The sequence below is a fragment of the Rhipicephalus microplus genome, unplaced genomic scaffold (genome assembly GCF_043290135.1).
Source record: "Rhipicephalus microplus isolate Deutch F79 unplaced genomic scaffold, USDA_Rmic scaffold_123, whole genome shotgun sequence".
NCBI lineage: Eukaryota > Metazoa > Arthropoda > Arachnida > Ixodida > Ixodidae > Rhipicephalus > Rhipicephalus microplus.
The window spans coordinates 605809-629161 of record NW_027464695.1 but is presented as its reverse complement, the minus strand read 5'-3'; the positions used below and the strand labels follow the sequence as shown (position 1 = coordinate 629161).

The 23353-nt window shown below is 48.0% G+C and overlaps 1 protein-coding gene across 2 annotated transcripts in view; it reads right to left on the bottom strand.

Annotated features, from left to right (window-relative positions):
• LOC142761622 (uncharacterized) overlaps positions 1-23353 on the bottom strand; it is a 42968-nt gene that overhangs the window by 3619 nt on the left and 15996 nt on the right. Inside the window, exons 2-6 of one of the 2 annotated variants that reach the window (XM_075885344.1) lie at positions 18409-18486; positions 10278-10447; positions 9025-9216; positions 7948-8088; positions 5823-5963 (exon numbers count right to left, since the gene is read on the bottom strand). In XM_075885344.1, the coding sequence (XP_075741459.1) occupies positions 5823-5963; positions 7948-8088; positions 9025-9216; positions 10278-10447; positions 18409-18486 (722 nt within the window). The remainder of the gene's footprint in view (positions 1-5822; positions 5964-7947; positions 8089-9024; positions 9217-10277; positions 10448-18408; positions 18487-23353) is intronic. The other variant, XM_075885345.1, reaches the window with a different exon arrangement.

The window sequence follows — 23353 nt, the reverse complement described above, 5'->3', positions numbered from 1 at the left end:
CGCGCACCTTGCTGTTTTTGGTCATGTTGCCGATAGCGAATCGGCATCTGCGGCCCGTAACGCAACACAGCGTCCATACCGGCACGATTCGTAGCGGCATGGGCCAACACAACAGCAACAGCGGTTAGTCAACGATCAGTGCATCCAGATGGCACACACAACACAGTTGACAACGAGCTGGGTTGTTGGAGAGGCGGATCGCAGCAACCGGAAGTAGACGCTGTCTCGAACAGCGCATCAGCGGTGACGTATGCCATGCGAGATGAGGGGAACTCAGCTGACTCGGCGAGGAGGGGCCAAGCGGTTTTGGAAGAGGGTAGCATTGAAAAGAGGGAAAGAAGCGATCATCGCGTTTCGATAAACGCGTGTAACTCCTATTACGGCACTATTCAAAAAAATTCTCGCAGCAATGTATTCGTTGCAAACTCGAGCACAACTTCCTCACCTCAACTTCCCTCCCTGCACTACTAACTGCAAATGGTATTGCATTATTACAAACCCGGCAAAAGATAGTTTACTAGAGCTTCTTTCCGACATAGTGAACCATAGGCTATCCTTAAACACCGCAGCGCACGTCTTCCCCTTATTAAGGGGGGACGCGGCACTTCGGGACCGAAAATCAGCCAAAAAATCGAGTTTTCGCGGACCTTCTTTTCGCGTTCCCGACATCATTGCGCACCTATTTACAAAATTTCATAGCCGAATACCATCAACTTTTATCGTTATTCAACTTTAAAAAACCGAAAACGGGCGTCCTGCCCTTTAAATTGAGGGCGAATAGCGCAGGTTTCGGCTCTACGATACGCGGGAACTACGCGCTCGATCGGCGCCATTTTGGTCTTGTTTGAAAGAACGCGTTTTCAGCTGTTTTTTTTTATTCAGTAAGCAACATTGAGCGTTTCCCCGGCTCGAAAAACGGGGCCTCAAAGATGAAGAGCCGCGCTCACTGCCATTGGCTAAACGGCGCACGTGACTGAAATGGCGCTTTCCGGTTGGCTGGAAGCTCGCGGCTTGCGCCTGCATACGCGACCCGACGCCATTTTGAAAGGGTTACCGCTGTGACGCCTCGAAATCGGCAGAGCACTCTGAAGCTTCTGATCGTATCGCCATGCCTGGAAACACAAAAAAGTATCGGACCGTGCACGCATTTGGTCGCAGGAAACGCAAAGGTCGTGGGAGAAAGTCTACGAAGTCATCAGAGCCCTTGGTTGACTCCGACGAACGATGTGTCGACGCTCCGCGGCCGTTCAGCGATGGTGCGACCGAGCGCGTTGCCTCCGACGACGATGACGGTGAAGCGAACTCCGGACGACTACGAATCGACGCCAAGGGGGTGACAAACGCCGAAGTTGAAGAAAATCATGCCCGGGAGAAAGCGACGCTCGACTGGCTTTCATCGGCGCCAGCAACTGCACGGAAAATTGACTTTTTCACTGCGAGTTGTAGCGAGGCAACCGCACAGGACTCGGACCACACTGCTCCTTATCTGCTTATGCATCTAGATATCCTAAACGCGATAATGGGTGCCTTGTGTTGCAAAGCCTGCCACGGACCGGCTACGATCGTCAGAGGGGATCGGGACTACGGACTTGCCGTGAAAGTGCTAGTGCAGTGTGAAAGGTGCGGCGAGATCGCGAATGAATGGACTTCGCCCCGCGCGAACGGCACGAAAACGTGCAATCCGTTTGAAGTAAATCTTCTCGCTTCGAGGGCGATGGTGGCTACCGGCAACGGCCAAACGAAAATGAACGATATTTTCGCAACAATGGGCATCTCACACCGCGGTATGCACCACAAGACGTTTCAGCGGCATTTGAAGAACACGCTGGCACCCGCTGCAACGCGAGCGGCTGAGTCCGCTATGAGCGAATGTGCGGAAAAGGTTAGAACAATTTATGATGACTTGTGCTTCGGCCACCGGGGCAATATTGCCGTTAGCTACGACGGCACGTGGAAGACGCGAGGCCATTCTTCCCACATCGGCGTGGGCACAGTTATCGAATTATTTAGTGGCTACGTGTTGGACTACGTCGTTCTTTCCAACTTTTGCCTAGGCTGCGAGGTGGGCCCAAAGCCTAGTAGTGAGGGCTATCAAGAATGGAAGGCTAACCACAAATGCCAAAAAAATACGAACAGCAAAGCGGGGCAAATGGAAGTGGAGGCGGCTCTAATTCTATTTCAGAGGTCGCTTGAACGCCATGGCCTGCGCTACACAACTATGCTGTCTGATGGAGACTCTAGGACATTTTGCGCCATACAAGACGCCAAGGTGTATGGTTACATTGACGTGCAGAAGGAAGACTGTATTAATCATGTACAGAAACGGATGGGCACCGCATTGAGAAACCTGGTGCAGAAACAAAAGTGCGATGGGAAAAGAGGCCTTGGTGGGAAAGGCAGGCTCACAGGTGAGCTGATCACCAGGCTGAGCACATATAATGGCCGGGCTCTGAAATCGCATGAAGGTGACGTGGGCGAGATGCAAAAGGCTGTGATGGCCACATACCGCCACGTCACCTCCACTGATGAATGCTCGGACCACAGTCTGTGCCCAGCTGGTGAAACTTCATGGTGTCGGCACAATGCCGCAAAAGCAAAGGGTGAGCCCGACCCCAGGCATGCCTACAATCTACCGAAAGGCGTGGCAGAGGCATTACTACCGGTTTATACCCGGCTTTCGGAAAGAGCCCTGCTTCAGAGGTGCGAACGCGGCAAAACGCAGAACTCCAACGAGAGCCTACATTCGGTAATCTGGAGTTTGGCCCCCAAGGAGCACCATGCGTCCCTGTTCGCTGTTGAAGCAGCTGTTGCAGAAGTAGTGCTGCGCTTCAACACGGGCAATTTGAATTCTGCAACGGCAATCTTAGGTGAAATGGACATGAATGCGACAAGTACTGGTGCCAGGAGAGCGAGAGAAAAAGACCACCGTCGCAGCATTGTCTCCAACAAGAAAAAAACAGCCTCATTGGAACTCCGGAAGCTAGTGAAGAGGAGGCATGAGCACAGAATGCATTCAGACTATGCTTCTGGTGCGTTTTGAGGTTGTCTTGTTGCATCTTCTGCAATAAAAATGTGTGCCCACGTTTTTTCTCGATTTCTCAAAACGACAATTTTCATGTGCTTCCCATTATGCCGGAGCAATATCTCTTGTTCTATCTGGGTTATCATTACGATTTCTTTTTTGTTTCGAAGATAAATGCAGGGGATGTGTCGTAAAGTAAGTTTTATTGTAATAATTTTTGGAGAAAATTCTCTAAATGGATCTTTTGTTTCAAGTGTAGATGGGGAAATTTTTCATGTCATATTCAACATCCCACAACTTTGCTTCGAAATAGCCCAGAACAATGATTTATACTTTATTGCACACTGTGAACATACCGAATTGGTTCTATAGGTTGCACATCAATATCCAAGTTACAGTTAATTAGCTAATTAGGCCTTAATTGAAAAAGTCGCAGTTCATTATATCTTTAAAACTAATTGTCACAGCAAAAAAAGAATTCGATTTTTGAAATCAGCAGTAAAATCTACATAAGCTCTCCAAATTTGACTGAGGTACTCGCAAAAATAAAAGAGTTTTTGGAAGGTGTAGCATCCCCCCTTAAGCAGAGACTGCACTACTATACTCATTCCCTAATGCTAATCTACGCAAGGACTGACACTTTTCGCTACTCTTTTTCCCAAAAGCTATAGCTGATTGGAAGCATTCCCTTAATGGCCGTGACCATTTGTGCAAGTACTGTTATTTTACGACTTCATTAGAATTGTATTTAATGACCAAGTTGTCCGATTGTTGTTTTTTTCAAGTCGTAACCACCATTTTTACAACCAACAACATTTGTTAAAAAAACACTTTACAACTATGTTTTCAGTTACAGTCGAAACCCACAATAACGAAATCGCCGGGGAAACCGAAAAATTTCTTTTTCGCGAGAATTTCGTTGCCGCGAGTATAAGACATAAAAACAGTGATACGGCCAGCAGAACAAAAATTTATTGCTAGAAATCGGTCAACTTACTTTGCCGACCCTTGCCATGCAACAACTTCAAACCTCTCCCTTCGCACTAGAAAAAGTGGTCCATTGCTACGTCGTCGTCATGCGCGCCGAAGAAGGAGCGAAAGATGTCAAGCGCATCCAAAACAACCCGCGGGTTGTTTTGGATGCGCTACCGCGTTGTTCCTGCCCGCAGTGTCGCTGTCAGTGGAGTTAGGACTAAAGCCAACTCCGATGACGCGCCGTGCTCGTAGACCGCTTGCTCGCTTGCAGTAATCTTATCATCCATCCGGTGCGGCCACTCATAGTAATCTGACCGTACCACCGCTTACAGCTTCGTTGCTTGCGACGAAGCACGTTGCCACGAGTGCGCTGGCGCGTTGTTCCTGCCCGCAGTCTCGCTGTCGGCGGAGTAAAGGCTAAAGACAACTCCAATGACGCGCCGCGCTTGTAGTAACCTGATCGCGCATCCGCCAACTGCTTCTAACTAAAGCGTAATTATATTTTAAGTGATCATCAAGCCGTGAACATGTCACGAAGTAGCAATTTTCGAGAGCCATGTCCTCGCGACGCACAAGCAGCAGAGGACGATCTCCCGGAGCGAGCATTGGGCCAATGGCGAGGCCAGCTGAGGCAACATGGCGGCCACAGCCAATCAAAGGCCACGAAACGACCTTCAAACATTTGCTTTTTGTGCACTTGTTTTTAAAGGAAGGAACCAGCTGAGGCGGGAAAGTTAAACACTGAGAAATGCTCTTTCCGATGAGCCCAAGAAGCCTGCTCCCGGCCCCGCCATCGCGAAGCCATAATTTTTTGAAAATCTGTTTTCTCGCGATTTCCAGAAAACGTTCCGCTACCTAGGTGGGTGAAATGAATTTTCCGAAGCACTTCTGCACGGTTTTAAGTGTAGATATTTTGGAATCGGATAGAAAAAGGGTTTCAGAAACTGAAAACTGGATTTTCAAAAAATCTATTTTTTTGCCATTTTTCGCGATCCCAAAGCCGCGTCCCCCTTAAATAAACAAAAATGGCGGTACCCACGCTAGCACGGCAAAAGCAGACGTTTATAAATTTTTAGTGCGCATAACACGCATACGAGCATATTTTCGACAGTTAACCTTTGGCGGGAGGGTAAAATAAGGCCCGCACTGTGGTAGAAAATTCGTTAATGCGGGATCGCTGTCTAAAAACACTTCGTTGTCGCGAGATACCTAATACATGGGCTTCTATGAACATTCGCCGGGCATTCGGAAACATTTCGTTGCCACGGGGATTTCATATTCGTGAGATTTCGTTATTGCGGGTTTCAACTGTACTTGTGCATTTTGCTCACCCTGCTTGAAGTTTTTGTCTGAAGTACTTTATAGATAAATAAAAACGACATTCAGCAGATGGGTATCCAGAGAGCAAAGGTCAATGTGCCACCTGGGTCAGTGCGATATACCACACCGAGATACTGCTTAAAAATTGAATGCACTTTTCCACGCCTAGCTGGCCTTTTGTCACTTTGTGTCCAGCAGGAATAAAAAAAAAAAATGCCAAAGAAAAGTCGCCACTAGAATTACTTCCAAAGCTCAAATTTTTTCCCAGACACAATAAAAGGTCATGCCTTGCACTACGGTAGAGCAAACCCGGACGGCATTTGCATTGCCAGTGCAAGAGACAATCCGCAATAGAGTGAGTGGTACTTCCACATGACACAGCATCCCGTTTTGACCGTCACTATGATGGTGCGAAGTGCTGTTACAATTTTGCAACACCGTCATGCAACAGCAAAAGTGCCAGAAATCAGAGGAGGGGTGCAGAGTTACCCCCGCCACTACAGACCTTCTCCTGAAGCTTCATCTGCAGCTCACGGTAGATGGCAGCACGGTTCTCCTGGGCAGTGTCAAGCTTTTTCTGGATCTTCTCGCGCTTCTCGTCCACCTGTTCATCCAGCTGCTTCCGCACATCTGCGATGTGCTTGTCCTGCAAACCAGTGGCGAAAGCGGTTGAAGAAAAGAAATTCGAGCTTACCGGTAAGTGGACACCAAATGAGTCTACGATGATTTTATGCACCCCGACTACAAATCTGGTTGTTTTGCACTCCCGCAGCACACATATGAAAGACACTATGGCACAGTGGTACAATTTCAGTTCTTTGTTTATGTTGAAGGTTGGGGTAGCACTTTTTGTCAGTATCAAAATTTTGGAACATGCCAATAAGTCGCAACCTTGGTTGTATTGAGAAGTGAAGACAATGCAGGCCATGAAAACGCCAAAAAGATTTTCATGTAATTGTGTGTTGCGAAGTTAGGAGAACCAACAAATATAATCACAGAATCTTCTGTTAAACACTTATATCGAACCCACATATATAGAATTTTCGGGTATATTGAACTTGCAAGTTATCCACTTGAATTTCCTTTGTAAAAGTATAGAAATTCGCACGTTTATATGGAACGGCATTCTCACCCACCTTCGGTTATATCGAACGCTGCGCCAACTGGAAAGTGCGCTTTTTCATTCCTTTTTCACATATCGAACTAATTCACAATCTCTAATTCACAAGTGTGGTAACTAATCAGAGTGGCTCATCAACATTATCAACAAAGTCAGCTAGCCAGGAGTGATGGATGATAATAATGGCATAGAATAATGCAAAAGTTTCTAATGCCTCCATCGCGGTGTTGTCGGATACTTGTGGCAGCTGCTGGTATTAACGTGTTAATGCAACTGTCTTGTTCGTTCACGAAAGCGGGTTTGGGCGTTTCAGCGTGCTTTTCACCATGGCCTCGCTATGCATGGGTGAGAATCGCGTCGCGACGCTGCTGGGAAAGAATAAGAAGCAGCAGACATTTTTTTCAATTTCACTACAACGAAATTTTCCCTTCTATGCAATTTTTTCCGCGCCCCGTCAGTTTTGTCGTAGCAGGGTTCGACTGTATTGTCTTCGATTATATCACTGTTGGCGGCGTACCTTTAGAGCTGCGTAGTTGCGATACCCTCCATCCCTCCTGCGGTTTCGTGCGCAGTGACTGAAGCTAACGGTTGTGCGTTGGGAATCGTGCACAACCTGTATGTGCTGGTTGCACACACAGGTTGTGCGCCAAGGCATGTGCACAAGCTGAGCACATGCCTTTGTTGCACTGTGCACATGCCTTCAAAGCAATGTCGCAAACCATGATCGCATACGCCATAGTTTTGTCTGCACTGGTTGCGGAAAGCAGCGTCACTTTGTCTTGAGTGTTGGACGCACAGGCACTTGCATCAGTTTCGTCGTCATCGCTAAACATAGCGTCGCAGCAACCGTGGTTTCATGTGGAGCCTTTGCTGCAAATGCGAGTATCTTCAAAAAATAAATCACTGCTATTTATGATCATGTGTTCGATGGTTTTGTCCACTGCAGTTGTGGCAAGCAGTGTCGGTTTGGCTTGGTGAAGCTGGAGGCGCATGTATTTTTGGAGTTTCCGGAGCAGGCTGCTGCTTTTGAAAGTCACTTGATGGTTTCGGTGCCAAGTTTGTATTCCCCGTCACAATGCAGAAAGGTGCTGCGAAAGTCCCAGGCGTCCCAGACTAGGGACTTCTAGAGTTTACACAGAGTCAGGCCCCCTATCTTTCTCACTCATAAATAGTGTCAATAAATGTTTTGCACCACCACCATCCAAATTTTGGCCCATAAGATACAATGATATTAAGCCAGGAAACTTAACAAATTTGTACGAGACCGAAATTCGTATCCACCGACTTAGTATCACAGAGATTCTTGTGTGCTGGCTGGCCTGCCAGCACACCTTCATTACTTTTAACATATCTCTTATAACATGGAGACAAGGTGGACATTCAGAGTAAGAACCAGTGTGCACTGTAAACACGCCGACACGACATTCGGCTGTTAATTAAACAAAGCTGAACCCACCAGTGATCTCAAGCTTGGCAGAGAGGTGCAAAAAAAAAGCAGGCCACAACTCACGTGGTTCCTCAGGCGCTCCTGGAGCGCTGCGATCTGAGCCTCGCGCGCCTCGTTGGCATTCTCTATCTTCTTCTGAATGCTGGCCAGCATCTCCTGTGTTTGTGCATCCAACGACTTGCGCACCTCCTCCACTCGGCTCACCTGCACAAAGAACAAACAATGGGCACACTCTGGCAGTTCCTACAACTATCTGCAGGAGCTACGTGGCACGAAATGGCTTTGTGCAGCACCAAGCTCACCAATGACTAGCAGACAAATCTATACTGCACGAAGGAACTGAGAACAATTCAAGGTGTACAAGGTTATGTCTGCCCAGTGAGCAGTTATAGGTGTGGATCTGTGATCAGCCAACCGTGTTAAAAACTGCATTAATGCTGTCATTATCATCAACATACAACCAAACCAAGAAAAGTACTGGAGATGTTTGAAGTAATTACACCACAAACTTGAAAAAGTTAAAGCTGAAGAAGAGACAACTTGCCACTGGCAAAGACCGAAGCTGCAACCCTTGAATAACACGTCCAGTACTCCACTAATTGAGCTGGGTGCCGGTCGTTCTTCCGTACACCACCGGGTATATCCATGCAATTGGATCTCGAAAGCAAGACTATCAGCCACAGGAAGAGTGTTCCACACTCGCCGTCATGACTTGAGAGGCGTTGACCAACACTGCCAGGTTTTGCATGTGTCCACCAAAGTGAACGGGGAAGCACTTTCCATCGTATCTCAACTGGTAGAGTATCAGATGATAACTTGAAGGTTGTGCATCTAGATGCCGCCGAAGGAAAGGGTGATTTTTCGTACACTTGAATTACTTTCAATTAGAGTCACAATGACTACATACACCACAGTCAAAGACAATTGACGTCCACTATACTTTCCCCATCATAGTTGTCTGTTGGATTGTGTCCAACGTTGAACTAGTGCGAGACTTGTTGCATTAACCACCTATCCTTACCTATAAATTAATTACCTACACTCTGAAGCAGAGACAGTTCACTTGGCCAAACAACGATCTCTCCAATGCGGAGAGGAACAGAGGCTTTGCTTCAAAAGAAAGAAAGGCCCAATGCTCACATGCTCGCGCTGCTTGTCCTGGATGGACTTGATGTGCGCCTCACGGTTCTCCTTGAAGGCCTCGATCTTCTTCTCGTAGTTTTGCCGAATGCTCTCCTGGAACTCTGCGGTGAGGCCTTCCTTCTTCTGGTTCACCTCAGCCAGCCGACTCATCTTCTCGTTCAGCTGGTTCAGCTTCATCGCCTCCAAGGACTAGACAGGGGCCACAAAATTTGCAATTATGAACAAAACATACTGAAAAAAAAAAAAAAAAACGCCACATGTTCTAGGCAGACATTTCTATGAAGTCCCTTATTACATCCTTGGCCACATATAATAAAGGCCAACGGAACTGCGAACAACACTTAAGTCCGTGTTTCAATGAGTACCGGTATTGAGCAGCACCTGTGTGAAATTTAACATTTTAGATGTGCAAATAAAAGCATCGTGGAATGCTCAGAAAAATGCGCATGCAGGCACATGAGAAAATGAATGCCGACGAGTGCAACAAACTGTTTTTATATCTCAGTAACATACTCATACACTTGGGTGCCACTGATGTCAATTGTTTCAGGAATTCGTCTGTATAAATACTCCCGTAGCAAGAGCCATCTCTAAACCTTGACATCACGAGACAACTAGAATGTCGGTAGAATTGCGCCTTTAGTGGACCCGGACTGGGATTCGCTTGTTCATGAAAAGCTTCCATCAAATGGAATTGCATTTTTCTAATATCCTACCCTATGTGTCTTTGGTAAAATTAAGATGACTAAGCTTCAATGCGTGAACTTCATGAAAAGAATTTGGGAGAGCTGGCATTCATGCATATGGCTGGCGTAACGTTTTTTTAGGCACCGCTGCAAGTTCGACATGCATGTATTCGACCTCGCAAGACACCTTTGCGTCACCGAGAAAGGACAAAAGGAAGGTGAAAGTTTCGAAGGCAAGAGTTTGCTAGATTGATAACCTGTGGCACTACTGTCTATGTTATAAATGCAAGTTTTTCCAGGGAATAAGCCATTGCATTGGGAGATTATGCATCTTCCTTCAACCCACATACACTGGTGCCCCCAAAATGTACTTTCTACCTTTTTCAGGGCTGCACTAACAATCTTACTTGACAATTTTTACATTTCTACTTTCCAGAATGAAGCAAGCTGCACACTACATCCCTACTACACTTAGCTGCCCGTGACGATGGGATAGATTTGATGCAAAAGGCGTTGCTCTGCTACAGCTGCTCCAGATGCCAGAGAACAAGCACTCATTCTCACCAGGCGTCTCTCCTCAGCTTCCTTGAGCTTTTTTTCGATGTCCTCGGCAGAGATGCTCTTGGGCGGACTGGTGCTGGGCTTGCGCAGCGGCGAGTCCATGCAGGGGTCGGCCAGCACCAGCTCATACTTGAGACCACCCTTGCTCTGCTCTTTGCAGCGCACCTCCGTCGCTGTAACGCCGCAACAGCACAAAGATTGGCATGTCAAGACAATGCATCTTGCATCAGAAAATTGAGGTTTCGTGTTCCATGGAAAAACACAACTTCCACTTGCCCTACTGCCAATGTTTCCATGCTCCTAAGCGTGTATTAGAAAGACTGACTTGCAATGCCACTGATAAGATGCGAACACAGGGACCACATTGCAAGATAGTCGCCTCGCACAAAATGAACAAATACTTCATTTCATGGAGTGAAACCTTACCTTCGATTTGCTCATTGAAGCTACAGAGCCCTTTAAACTGACCCCCACAGAAAGGCATGGCTCCAGCGTAAGCCCAGAAAATAGACCCATCTGTGGTGTTTCCGTTACTGAACTACAAACGAATCCCCTGTTTGCAATGAGAACGAGTTTTTTCACACTACGGTCATCTAAATTTTCAATAGACATAAAAAAATGTTCTCTATACACGAACGAGTTCTCAAAGCCTGCTAAACCACCAATCGCACAATGAATGCTGCTTTTGCAGGCAGAAAATTTCACCCAACTACATCAACTATGAACAAGTTTAAGCAAGCTCCATGGCCTTGGAACTTTAAAACCGCCTTTTCTTTAACGGAAGCAATCTAAAAAACTGGTCAATTTTAATGTCAAATAAAAAGGCAAGATGTAATTTCACAAGGCAATTTTTTTTTTCAATAAGACATAAAAGTTTGTGGTTATCTTCATAAATCCTCATTCACTATACATTGCAATACTATTTGTTCAGAAGTGCAGGTCTTCAACCGAGCTCCAGTGCACACCGTGCTGTGACCACCTCTGACACCGCAATACTATACAATGCGATTCTATACACACCGACTCATACAGGGCACGAAGACAGCATTATTTGGCACTGTACAACTCAGAATATAGCCTCTTGGTTATGAAAATGTGCTACAGATGTTTCGAACATGATTTAGAGCAGTTCAAAAATATGATCATGAGAAGTGAATAACTCTTCATTCTCTTTACATATCAATGTGATTTAGCCTATGCCTGGCTCAATAAAGTGGTTCTTCACAGGTGGACCTTAAAAGAACAAATGAGCAATGAACTTGAATTTTATTTGCTTTTATCGAAGAAAGAAGAAGCAGGAGCAGAGAGCTACAAAGGCCCCAGAAAGGGCTCCTACTAACCAGACTTCCTTCGCGGACTTTTAACGATTTCTTAAGAATATGTGTGAATACATACGGCCTAGACTATTTTGCTTTGCCCCGCTGAACCATAAGGCAAGCAAGCAAGTTATCAAGTCTATGGAATGGGAATATCTAGAATAACCCCTGCTATGTTAAACTACACAAAAAATGAATACAAGAAAACACACACACAGGACTTGTAATAGGCTCTAGTAAATTTCACACTATTTTCATTTACATTGCAAATACTGACCCCCAAGCCTACTTTGGCTTTATTATACGTCGGATTAATATGTTTCTAAATTAAGAAATGAGCCCTTGCTCTTTCATTTTTCAACTTCGATAATGTCCCACCAACTAAAGGAAAAAAAAAAAGCATGCCAGCACGTTCATCGCTCCTGACCAAACAACGCTCCACCACTGTCACAACATCTGCGCAGGGACAGACGATTTCGCATAAACGAAAAACAAGAATAGAACGGTCCTCTCGGAGGGCCCGGAAGTGGAGGCAAGCTTCCAAAAAGGAACCCGTGGCCCAAACACTGACCCTCCGACGATCACAGATGGCAGAGGGGGGGGGGGGGAGAGAAAAGGGGGGGTGGTAGGCGAGTGTGACTGTCAACACCCAACCCTCCGACCATTGCGGCAGTCCACCGTGTTTCCGCAGAACTCTTAGAGGGGAGGAGGAGGGTGGCACTGGTATAGTCGGGGGGGAGCGTGAGTGTCTGGGCCCCGACAGAGCCTCGTCGCCACACAATCGATCCAAGTCGACGACCGCGGTCCGGTCGGGCTCCGTACCACCACGGCCGGCACCGTGGTGTGACTCATCCCGGCGCCGTCGGGACGTCGCCGGCCAGACGTCGGCGCCAAGAGAGGCGGCGGCGGCGACGGTAGATGCGCCGGGCGCCCGGCGGTAATAAGCCCAGCGCGCGCGCGCGCGCGATTCGCACGACTCTACAACACAGTGCTGCGGCGCGGTAGTTCGCTTATCTTGTTCACATTTCTTTTACTAAAAACAAAAATCGCGGGAAGTTGCGAGTGAAATGGGGGTTGGCGAGACGGTACGCGGTAGTTGCGCTTTGTCTTCTTTACAAAAAAAAAAAAACGCAGGAAATGTGTCTGGTGGGGGCAAGAGTGGTGGCGAGGTAAATACTCGGGGGGGGGGGGGGGGGGGGGGTTGATGCGTCATGCTCTCATCGACTGCTGCCGAAGAACCATCACGGTGGCCGCACGGATAGTGCACCCGAAACAGTGGAAACGCGTGTGCGTTATCGCTACGCGGCTCAAAATAACAATGAGGCGCGGTTGTGCTTCTGTGCGAGAGAGCAGGCACCTGAGGGTAACCCTCCCCGATTTGTGAACGGCGAGTACCGTACAGTCCTGGCCTGCCGTGGGCGTAGACTGAAATTCGTGCTGTTGGGGCGGGGGATCCCCACATTATATATTCGTGTGTTGGCATTTACGAGTGTAAAAAAAACGTACGCATACAACGTCAAAAATATTTAGGGTGGTAGTGGTGGTTGAACCATCCAGCATACCGCCCCACTGGCTACGCCGATCGGGTCGCGTTAACAGCGTTAACAAGCAAAAATTCCGGTGTCGGTGTCGTTTGTGTCCGTGAGCGAACAAAGATATCGCCGATAGATGACATTCGACAGGTTGCCTTTTCCTTACCTCATATATGGGTCATACCCGAATGGAATTTGGCGTGGGTTTCGAGTAAGACGCCAATCAGCACGATTAAAATTCTTTAGTAGAATTTTCGTTCCACGGTGATGTTCACACACACACAGAGACACAGGGGAAGATCCAGCCACTCATCTTGGAGGAAAAGGTGGGGCAGACGCTTGAAGTAAAACAGGAGAGAGAGAGAGAGAGAGAGAGAGGGTCCTGGATATCATTTGCAGTAGTTACTACCATCCCGGAAATCGCCACAAATACTGTTAATTTGTGCCCACACTGGTCCCACTTATGTGTCCCAATCAACGATAGGAGGTGGACGACCGGCACAGAAGATAGGGGGTGGGGGCAGACACAGGCTCTGGGAGAGGGAGACGGTCGCATCCCCCCTCCCCATCTGGATCCGCCACTGTAGTGACCTCATGAGATGCCTCAAAAAAAAAAAAAAAAAAAAAAACTCGAGCCTAGTACCGTGTCTGTAGCTCTCCCAAACGAAGCGTTATTAAGCCGAGTAGGCGAGAAATACCATTTAGCAGCGAAAGTCTCAGAAGTTCATTTCATGTGAAGCCGCGGACCGTCGGAGAAATGTTCGCGGCCCACATTAGGCCCACAGTTGTTTCGTACCTTTTTCTATACCGACTCTGTCCGAAGCGGGCGGGCGGGGCGGCGGCCGAAGTGTGCACCTACGCGCAAAGGTTGCGCTTAATATAGAGCGCCGCTTTTTTCGGCAAACCGAGTGCCCGGTATGGAAAGTCCGCTACCGCGGCATCGTTCGATAAAGCCAGAAATGAAACGCCGCGATATCCCAACAAAGCACAGAAGCGTAACTTCGACGCAGTATACGCCGTATTTTGATAAAAAAAAAAAAAACCAACTCCCTCGAGTTTTCTCATGCAAGGAACCGATGACGCGTCGCGGTTCCGCACAATCCGAGAGCGATGCTATTTCAGCGGTAAAATTGATTGATTTGTGGGGTTTAACGTCCCAAAACCACTATTTGATCATGAGAGACGCCGTAGTGGAGGGCTCCGGAAATTTATTTCAGCGGTGAAATTAGAACAAGGAAATGACGGATTAGCGAAGGGTTGAAATAATGCGGCGGCTCCACTCCATAATGTCACCTTCCTTTTTCGCGCCTCGTGGCGCCAACCACTTTTGCAAGCCAATTATTGTGGCGATGACGACGACAACAACAACAATAATATCTAATTTTACACGAGAAAACTAAGACATTATTACGAGAGACGCCGTATAGTCCTGGAGGACTCCGGAAAATTTCGACCACCTGGGATTTTTTTTTTCTTTTACCTTGCAACGGACATCGCCCAGTAACATGAGCCTCCGGCGTGTTACCTCCCATCAAAATACGATCGCCGCGTCCCGTCCCGGGCCCGCGACTTTCAGGGTCAGCAAGCAAGCCGAGCACCGTTAAGCGCTTCACCACCGTTTCGGACTGTGACAGGTGGCCACGTTTCGTCACGTGATGGCGGCGGTCCAGACCCTCGGATTTGACGCAAGCCCGTCGCGTCACTGGGGGGTGTGGACACGCGAGCAGTCGATTGATTGATTGATTGATTGATTGATATGTGGGGTTTAACGTCCCAAAACCACCATATGATTATGAGAGACGCCGTAGTGGAGGGCTCCGGAAATTTAGACCACCTGGGGTTCTTCAACGTGCACCCAAATCTGAGCACACGGGCCTACAACGCGAGCAGTCGACACGAAGACTCGGAACGAAAGAATTTACAGTGCCGAGCACCGCCTGCCGGCCCGAAGGAGCGCGAATTTTCGAGCACTCTGGGGAAAACAATAGAAAACTTTTTTTAAAGAAGCACGTGTTAACTCTCTTGCGGGTCACGCGACTCTCAGAAGAGAAGTACTATCTCCAAAAAAAAAAAAAAAGGTGGAGTTCACCTTCCTGCTGCCTCTTAAAAGAGTCGCATACGAGGCAAGCCAGAACTGTAAAATATATATCGTTTTTCTTTTGTTTCTTAAGCTTGGCAGCGAGAATGCACTAGTTGTTGCATTGCTTTACTATAGTCAGACGTTTTGCACAGTAAACACGAGAACACTCGAGATGACTAACCAAGTACGAAGAAATAAAGAAAATGCCCCGCGAACGATTTCGTCGACAACAACGACGCGTTTTTTTTTCGTTTTCTAAAACGCAAAACAAGCAAAGAAATAAAATAATCAAGCACGCACACCGACAAGAGGGGTGGTTCGCGTAACAACCAAGAAAGATTCGAAGGAGAGAAAAAAAAGGAAAAAAAAAATTAAAGAAGTTCTCATCACCCGATGCACGCGCCGTTTCGGATGATTCCCCTCCCCTCTTTTCCCGCTCTCCATCCACACTGAGCGGGTGAGTCATGCGATGCAGCCCGACGCATCCTCCTCTCCCGCAATGAGCTCAGACGATGATGACCAAGCGGCCGCATTCAGGAATAAAATGAAAAACATGCTGCAACTGCGATGTCAATGCCGCACGCATCACGAGTAAATGACAACACGCCTGCTACCGACGCTGTCCCACATAGCAACACCCTAACGCGTGCACTCACCCCCCCCCCCCCCCCCATGCTACCCGCGTGGCCAGAAGAAATGCGCGGAAACAAACAAACAAAAAAAGAACCGTGCATCACCCAACACCCCCTTGAAGGTTGCACGCCCGCAGGACACCGCAGTACGACGTTAGCGAAAGGTTGGCTGCTTGGTTGGTTTTACGGCGTTAACGTTCCACGGCGACTCGGGCTGTGAAAAGGCGCCGCAGTCCATGGAGTGCTCTGGATAATTTAGCCACCTGGCGGCGTTCTCTAAGCGTGCTGCGACATCGCACAGTACAGGAGACTATACGATTTCACCCTTGTCAAAATAAGAACGCCGCGTTCGAGATCGAACCTGCGACTTCAGGCTGACGATAGGGCAGCACCCCAAAGAGTCAGTTAACATTCAATGAAGCCACAGCACTGACAACACTGAGATCAACGAAGAGGACAGGACGTGCGCTACAAACAATTTTTACGTCTGAAATGTTGTACTCATAACAAGAACAGCGCAAGCTATCACAGTGTAGCACGTCCTGTACTTGGTGCCTGCGTTATCAACGCTATATTCTCATTCAATGCATGAATGTATTGAACGAACTGGCCCATATGTCCGTACTCTCGGAGGCCAGTTTACGCTCGAGTCGCAGGGTCCCCCGGCACAGGGCAGATGGCCTACGCGGCGGACAAATGGCCTCCACGATCATTGTGCTACGCAACAACGTAATAAAGGTGCACAATAACGGCAGGGCAGCATTAACCACAAAGAACGCTACGACAGGTCATGCGCTGTATTCATTCTCGTTTCTTGTGTACCTGTGTAGCACTGCCCTACCACAAATAAGAACCGAACCCAATTGGTTAACCTAACTAGGGGCGTAGCTCGATCTTTTTTTTTTTTTTTTTCGGGGAAGGTTCAACCACCTTTTACGTATGTTTGCACGCGCGTTCGCGTGTGTAGTGTAGGTTAGGCATGCACAACTGAAAATTTTCGAAGTTTGAATTCCCCCCCCCCCCTCTCTTCCTGGCTACGCCGACGCATTCAACCGTCATCCTGTAGTAAGGATATCCGGCAAAAATTTACTAGAGCAGGCAATAGCGCATGACAGTGCAAGAAATGGTCACACTCAGCCACTGCCAACGCCAATATATTGGCCACGATGTTGCAATACCGCGATAGCATCGTGGCGGCTTTGCGTAACAGCCAGCGCCCGACTATGTCGAATTCCGGAGAAGACAACGCAGGAATGTATTCTCTCGCGCCGTTTCTCACTGATGCAGCATGGCAACGAACTTCATAACACTGCGCGCTCTGTCCATGTTCAGTAGGACTAGATTTGACTTCAATCGAGGATGCCGCATCGTCCACAATACACAATTTTATTTCCCAATCACGGGACGTTGCACGAATAATGTCTCAGTTTTCAATGCCAAGGTCGCCAAGTCAAAATGGCAGGGCCAGGAAATGCCGAATGCATTCGTACAACAATTTTCATGCGCATGTTAGATGGTGCAGTACCGTGCATCTACACAGATACAAAGCTTAAGGGACACTCGAGAGGTACAATGACGGTTTAGATTGACAAACGGCAGTCTGAGCACTATAATGGCATAGGCTTCACTATCATAAGTTCACTACTAGCGGGGAAAATCAAGGCGCAAGTTCTATTTTTGAATTTCGCGCCAGAAATCTACGTGCGTGACATCAAAATTTTCAAAATGTATTCTCGATATTTTCGAGACATGGACTCGATCAAAGTTTCTGAACCATCGTATGATAGGTCTATGGCAACAACAGACGACAATGCACTCCATTTTTATCAATTGGAAGCTACGTAGGACCCGGTAGACGCCTTCGAAGTATATGACGTCACAGTGATCGGTGCGGGAGTCTTTAAGGTGGCGTCTCCACCTGTATTTTATTTTCGCGCGTTTTCTCGCTTACCAAGCATCGCGTAGAAGTAAGAGTGACGTATGCGGGGTTGGAAAACTTTACTGATACGCGAAAAATCATTTTTCTCTTTAGTGCCCCTTTAAAGGGACACTAAATCGAAACAGCGAATCAGTTTAGACCGAAAAAATAGTACCCCGAAAGCTCGTATGTGATTAATTTCACCATCGCTGGCCTATTAATAGAAGAGAAAACCAAGGGTAAAGTCCATCGTAAATTTCGCGCCAAAATCTTCGCACCTGACGTCACGGATTTCAAAGTGTACAATTACCTGTTTGGGCCACTTTGGCTCAACCAAATTTTCGAAAACTTCGTACGTTAAGAAACACACTGGCCCTCTCAAACGGCTATCTACATCGTTTTTACCCATTCGAAACTACGCAAGTTCTAGCAGATGCCATTAAGATGCGTGACGTCACGGCGGTTATTGCGGGAGCTTCAAAGTGGCATCGCCAGCAGCATTTTTCCATCTTGCGCGCTTCCTCGCTCACCGAGTATCTTCTCACGGAAAAGCGTGGTGTCGTTGATATAGAGTGTATAGTTCCCCAATAGGGGAAAAATCGGTTCTCTACTCGGTGTCCATATAAGACGCATTCCGTAAGGTTGTCCATACTCACCCATGAGCATGCCAGTCCGTCGAGGAGGCCGCGTCCTCACCAGAGGCTTCAGAATCATTGGCTGACTCTTGTTGCGGTCTTAGCAAGCAGCAAAGAGGAGGAGGAAGAGAGACAGAGAGAGAGGGGGGGCACCGGAGACACCGACGCTCAATCAAAAAGTTCATAATTATCGAAGCACACGAAGTTTCTTGCTCAGCGAGTTAAGCGAAACGACACGTCCGCGATAGTCAATGCGGGCGACACACACAGCCTGAGCGAGAAACTATCGATTTCAAGAAGGTACGCATTCGCAATGTGCATGTTCGTGCTCGACGACTGCTTAGTGATAAGAAAAAAAAACTTTACTGACGAAACTAATGCGAGTGTGTCACATTCGTTTCGTGCCTTGTTAGTTTACTGCGCTAAGAAGAAGCTGAAATTACGCACTAATGCATATTCACTGCAACCACATTAACTTGTTGAATAGCATGTTAGGACAGACTACTCGAGAACATTTGAAGACGCTTACACACAGACAATCAGCCAACACAGCAAAGGAAAATGGTGGCGAAGGAAGGAGGGGGGGGGGGAGGGTGTGCAAGCTCAAGGTCATCGTGCAACGAACGGCAGGACAGGGGTCGCCTTTGATGGGACACACACGCGAAAAAAGTCGGGCAAAAAGAACGAAAAAAAGAAAACAGCTCCGCGAGTGGCCCGAAGTAACGACAAAAAAGCGTGCACGGTCGTCGGGGGCAGCCAGCTTGTGCGCAGAGGGGGAGGAAAGGAGGGGGGAATCAATAAATTCGATTGTCCCAAAGGCCCCACACAGCCCCTCCATTGTCTCGCCGGGGAAGGGTAACAATATGGAGGAAAGAGAGAGGGGAGAGGAATACGACTACGTGCACGCCGCAGCGGACCTGTACCTGTGTAAAAGCAGCGGCAAGAAGGCCAGCTCCAGTTCCCGACATCAGAAAAAACCAAGCCCGATCCATAACGCCGATACGAAGGTGCCCTTCCCTATACACGTACACTACGCACGTTTCGCATAACAGCTACAGCGCCGAAAGAAAGCGAATCCGTGAATTTATTAACGCAACCGACGAATACGCGAGGTTCAAGGTGACGCTTCAATAAGGCCATTCCCGAACGGGACTTCTACCGTAGAAGAAACTCTACTAAGCATGAATGCAACTGGAACCTATGTTCAAACGGTCTAGGCAAAACAGCTAGTGCAGTCTGTAGACTTAAATGACTCTGCGGTAATGACGATAGTTATAGCGTGAGAACAAAACAACGACACAGAGACAAGGACACGAGCGCTCGTGTCCGTGTCCTTGTCTCCATGTCATCGTTTTGTTCTCGCGCTATAACTATCGTCATGCCATACCAACTAGCCCAAGCTGCCACACTTCTGCGGTAATGTTGAGATTTACAAGTCCAGCCGGCGCCTCGTCTACACGAGGCGCTGGTCCAGTAAAACGCAACACTGAAACAACCTAACCAAAATCACAACGGCTGACAAGGGTGCGTGCTGGTTCGTGATTCGAAGTGCTGAACTGCGCAAACAAAGCCGGCACTAAAGAGAGACGACGACGACGATGACACACACAGCGCGAAATGCATAGTCTCTTGCTTTTTAGTCACTGCCCTGTTGGCGCAATGAAACATTTTGGATATAACCAACATGTTCTCAGTTGGCATCAGCGTTTCGACGGACGAAAACTGAAGTAAAACTGAAGGAAAGTGGCGCCACGAAGCCAAAAAGCCGAAGCATTTGCATTACGAGATCCTTAGACTCGACCTCACTTTAAAGCATGCTAATCAGCGTGTTCGCATAGGTGTGCGCAGGGTGGAAAATTTTTCGGCGGTGGTATCGATGGCGCTGGAACCGTACCCGCACCCTCGAGCTCAGCAGGTCGACGTATTAGGTGCTTTATGCTACACGTACACTGCCCGAGGGAACCGTCAGGGGAAGGCACAGTTGGCGTCGGCGCATAATAAATTACCGAATTCCGAGGAATATTATACGCTCGGCTGACACGCGACAGAGGTAATTGGATATCGCTCGGATTGATGCCTGCGTGCTGCGGTGGACATAAACGATTAGGATGACAAAGCACAAAAAGAACTTGTAAAAAAAGAATGTGTCCGGCGTTAAAAAAGAACGCGTAAGCCGTGCTTCGATCCGGATCAATATGGCCTTTCCGATGGATACACCAACTGCCACATTGCATGCAAACTTCGGTTCCCGCGAGACTCGGGACGAAAGAAAAGACAATAACAATCGTCATGCAGTTTCACGTCCCAAAGCCACGACATGATTAAAAAGGGCACCGCAGTGGAGAGGGCTGCGCGAAATTTCGACCACACCTGGCGTTTGTTAACGCGCACCTACATCAAAGTACGCGGGCCTATGGAATTTCATTTCCATCCAAATGCAGCCGGGATTAGATCCAGAGATCTTCGGGCGAGCAGTCAAACAACATAACTAGACCATAGCGACGGGTTAAGAAAAGCACAAGAGAGCCCGAAACGAAACGAACAGAACCCGACGGCACAATTTCCGTTCAAACGTCCCACGTCGGACACTGCACGTAGGTGATGGCTAAGCTAGACGCGAATTTCGGACACGGACCTTTCGCAGACGGCGTTTTTTTTTTTCCCCCTTTTTCTGGAAGTCGTTGCAAGACATCTAGGAAGTCTGGGGGTGGCTGGAAAAACCGGCCAGCAAGGGGCGTTACAACGTTGAGACACTTTTTGCGTGGGAGACCAAGGGTTCAGTGAATAGGACAGAGGAAAAGGTGGGGGGGAGGGGGGGGTCAGAAGCTGTAACATAAATGCAACACTTGGCCATTACAGAATCATAAGGGGTCGGACAAAGCGAAAGAGTAAAAAAAAATAAAGACTAAGACAAAGAGGGAAGAAAAAGAGAAAATAAGAAAGAAGTGTAACGAGGTCATTCACATCGAAGAAAGGACTGCGGAGCTTAGCTCCCCTCCCGCCAAAATCTACCACTACTTCCACGGCACTGTAACGACTGCTTCGTGTGCAGCCGTTGGAAGTCGTCGAATGCTCTCGCACGCCGGGCGGCAGAAAACGACAGCGTGCATTTGTACCAAGGTTCCTGCGCTACCGAAGTCTGGGAGACTAAGACGCGCATTGCGCACGGCCTATTCGTGAGTTACTACAGCAGCAGCAAACAATACGCGAGAGAGATCAAAGTTGCGAACTCCGGAACGAAGCTTCGAGGAGTTTCAAAGGGCAAAAACGGCCCTAAAACTGGTAATAATTGTCGGGGTAGGTCTAACGCCCCAAAACCACGGCCTAAGAAGACAGACAAGGACGGGGGAGAAAAAAAAAGAGGGCCGATCACGGCACGAACGCCGACACAAAAACTGAACGATTGTGATAATGATAGCTGGGTTTTTTTTTTTTCTCGAGCCAAAATCGCGACGTTGATAGTCAGACACAATGTAGCGGGTAGGGGGGGGGGGGGGGGGGATCCAGAATAATTTTGTCAATTTCGTGAACGCACTCCGACACCACGTAGTTGGGGGGACCTCCAACAATTCGCCTAATATACACGGAAACGTGACCGCTGCAGCAGACGGTATCGAAGCCGAGACCTTACGAGTTAGCAGACGGACACTAATCACTGTACGGCGGGGGCAGATTAGGAAGGTTCATTTCAAGAAAGCGCTCACGATGCTCGGCCGCTGACTCTCGGCCGCGGCGATGGAGGCGAAACGCCAGAGTGGTCAGCGCAGGTTAAACACCCGACGGTCGCGAAATTTCCGCAGCCCGCCACTGCGGCGTCCCTCGTGGTTTTGGGGCACCTTTATCCCTTAGATATTATTAACAGTGATGTTTGGAAAGCTCGCTATATTTACGCGCATTTCGAAGTTGGCGACCACAAACCAGTGTATAAGGAACGTGTCTTCATCCGAAGCAACGCAATTAGTGCCTGACGTCATCAAAACGAGGAAATTCGATTGAGTGTGTCACCTATACTGATTGATTGATTTGTGGGGTTTAACGTCCCAAAACCACTATTTGATTATGAGAGACGCCGTAGTGGAGGGCTCCGGAAATTTTGACCACCTGGGGTTCTTTAACGTGCACCCAAATCTGAGTACACGGGCCTACAACATTTCCGCCTCCATCGGAAATGCAGCCGCCGCCGCCGGGAGTTGATCCCGCGACCTGCGGGTCAGCAGTCGAGTACCTTAGCCACTAGACCTCCGCGGCGGGGCTGTCACCTATACTGCACACATTATCTGGCCGCAATGATAGTGAGGCTTGTAACTATTCTTAAGTTGGCTCTGCATGTGTATAGTCCATTACAATTATTTTTTTATGTGTCTGGTGCCCCTTGGTGCAAAAATAAAAGAGGCGTTTAGAATAAGAATGAATTGAACTGAGATTATTGACAACAAGGTTGCCACGATGGCTGGGACTTCGCAAAAATAGTTCGTTACATGCGCAAATTCATTGTAAAAAGGTCGCACACCTATACGACGCTCAGAACTGTACATGACCGGCACGTGAGTGATATAAGTTACACGCAGGCCGTTTAGTTTCGCTCTAGACGCTTGATCGATACCAAAGTGTTCAAAACAATGTCCACCAAAACAACTAAAGGCCTAAGGGAGGCGAAGTCGCTAAGCTGCGATAACGACGCAGAGATTACGGAAGAGGCCGTGAGGCACTTCACTATTTTCGACAAAAACAAAAGAAAGGCAAAGCAGTTGGCATTCGATTGGGGAGATAAGGAAGTGTGGGGGTGAAACGCTGACCGCGAGTCTGAAAACGGTCACGGGGCAGACATACACGATACACACGTATACCAGCGGCGCGCGTGTTTACCCGACCTGCGTGCATGGTTCGCGGCCAAGTTCGCCAGACCAACTAATAACAAAAAAGTAAAAAAAAAAACCGAACGCATCGGTGTTGCAGGTGGTTCTCT